We start from the raw sequence: 1778 nt of genomic DNA on the forward strand, positions 1-1778 counted from the left end.
CAGGTCTGGGTTAAATCTGGGAACAGGATCCCAGGTCTGGGTTAAATATGAGAAATGTATCCCAGGACAAATTTAGAATTTAAGAGACTGTAAATAGGACAAAGTGAGTCCTTTTTTCCCCCTGGAATAGCCTTTATTGTATTTTTGAGGATAAGGATGACTCCAAGGTGACTCTGGATTGGGATTCACTTGGTTTTCATCCTTTTTCCCCTGTTTTATTTAATATACAGATCCCAAAACGTTCCCTTTCCCTCCCTTTGTGCCTGCCTGGGATGTTGGGATGTTCTCCTTCCCACCCCTGAGCACGGAGCACAGGTCAAATCCAGCCCCCGAGTGGGAATACAGAAAGTAAACAGGAGACAGTAATTCCGTGATTAGTCCAGGTCTGGCATTCCCTGAAGGAATGTCTTGGATCTCCAGGAATGAGCCCATTGCCATGTCCTCTTTGGAGGCCGTTCCCCAAGTGCTGTGACTCCTCTCTCCCTGGGTTTTTCAGGATGCCTATTCTGAGATCGCCTACCTTTTTGCGGAGTTTTTCCGGGATCTGGACATCGTTCCCTCCGACATCATCGCGGGGCTGGTGCTCCTGAGGCAACGGCAGCGGGCCAAGCGGAATGCCGTCCTGGATGAGGTGGGACACGGGAACACTGGGAATGTGACCTTCCCTGGGAGCACCACGTGCTTCTTCCCACCTCCTTCCCGGGCTGTTCCCACTTGCTGAGCTGGGAATTGAAAATAATAACGGACTTAAGCGGCTTTTCCCGAGTTCTTCCCGGTGGTTTTTCCCAGCTGACACTGAGTCAAGTTTGGAATTTGTCATCCCGCAAACACAGGTTGAGCTCTTGATCCCAAAAAAGCCTTGAAGGGGGTTGTAGGGAAGATTATTCCCACTATATTATCAATAGGGAAGATTATTCCCACTATGTTATCGATGGGGAAGATTATTCCCTGTGATGTGGAGGAGACTCCAGCAAGCTTCAGGAAGAAAAATTCCTAAATTTCCAAGCCATTATTCACATTTTCAAATTGTCAGCCTAGGAGAAAATTGACTTATTTGTTTGGGGTTTTTTTTCCTTTTCCCTTGACTTGAAATTCAGGAGTAAAACCATTGGAAGCAATTGAGGAGCCTGGTTGGGATAACTGGGAGTAGATTTTGGTGAGAATTTTCCTGTGTGTTTGGGATTTACAGGCAAACAATGACATCCTGGCTTTCCTGTCCGGAATGCCGGTGACCAGGAACACCAAGTACCTGGATCTGAAGAACGCGGTAAGTCCCTGGAATGTGGGATCCTGGAAGTTCTCCTGTGTAACCTGCTTTCTCTTCCTCAGTGGCTTCTCTTATTCCTTTCTGCCCCCCTCGGAAATTTTTTGAGAAATTCCAGGTCTCGGATTTTTCTCTTAATTTTTCCCGCCTCACCTTTCCTGCCAATATTTCTCATTTTCCCCCCTGATATTTTCCTCCCTGTTTTTTTTCCCCCCTGATTCCCTCCCTCCCTGATTTTCCCCCCCAGAATTTTTTCCCCTGACTTCCCCCCCGCCCCGATTTTTTCCCTTGATTTTTTTTTTCTCCAAATTTTTTCCCCCCCAATTTTTTTTCCCCCCGATTTTTTTTCCCCCCGATTTTTTTTTCCCCCCGATTTTTTTTTCCCCCCGATTTTTTTTTCCCCCCGATTTTTTTTTCCCCCCGATTTTTTTTTCCCCCCGATTTTTTTTTCCCCCCGATTTTTTTTTCCCCCCGATTTTTTTTTCCCCCCGATTTTTTTTTCCCCCCGATTTTT

At 46.4% G+C, this 1778-nt stretch overlaps 1 protein-coding gene across 1 annotated transcript in view; it reads left to right on the forward strand.

Moving 5' to 3' along the window:
* DAGLA (diacylglycerol lipase alpha) overlaps positions 1-1778 on the forward strand; it is a 53173-nt gene that overhangs the window by 30112 nt on the left and 21283 nt on the right. The window contains exons 9-10 of the mRNA XM_027674199.1: positions 497-631; positions 1190-1350. Coding sequence (XP_027530000.1) covers positions 497-631; positions 1190-1350 — 296 coding nt within the window. The remainder of the gene's footprint in view (positions 1-496; positions 632-1189; positions 1351-1778) is intronic.

Source organism: Neopelma chrysocephalum, unplaced genomic scaffold, assembly GCF_003984885.1.
Source record: "Neopelma chrysocephalum unplaced genomic scaffold, ASM398488v2 Primary Assembly neopelma1_24, whole genome shotgun sequence".
Lineage (NCBI taxonomy): Eukaryota > Metazoa > Chordata > Aves > Passeriformes > Pipridae > Neopelma > Neopelma chrysocephalum.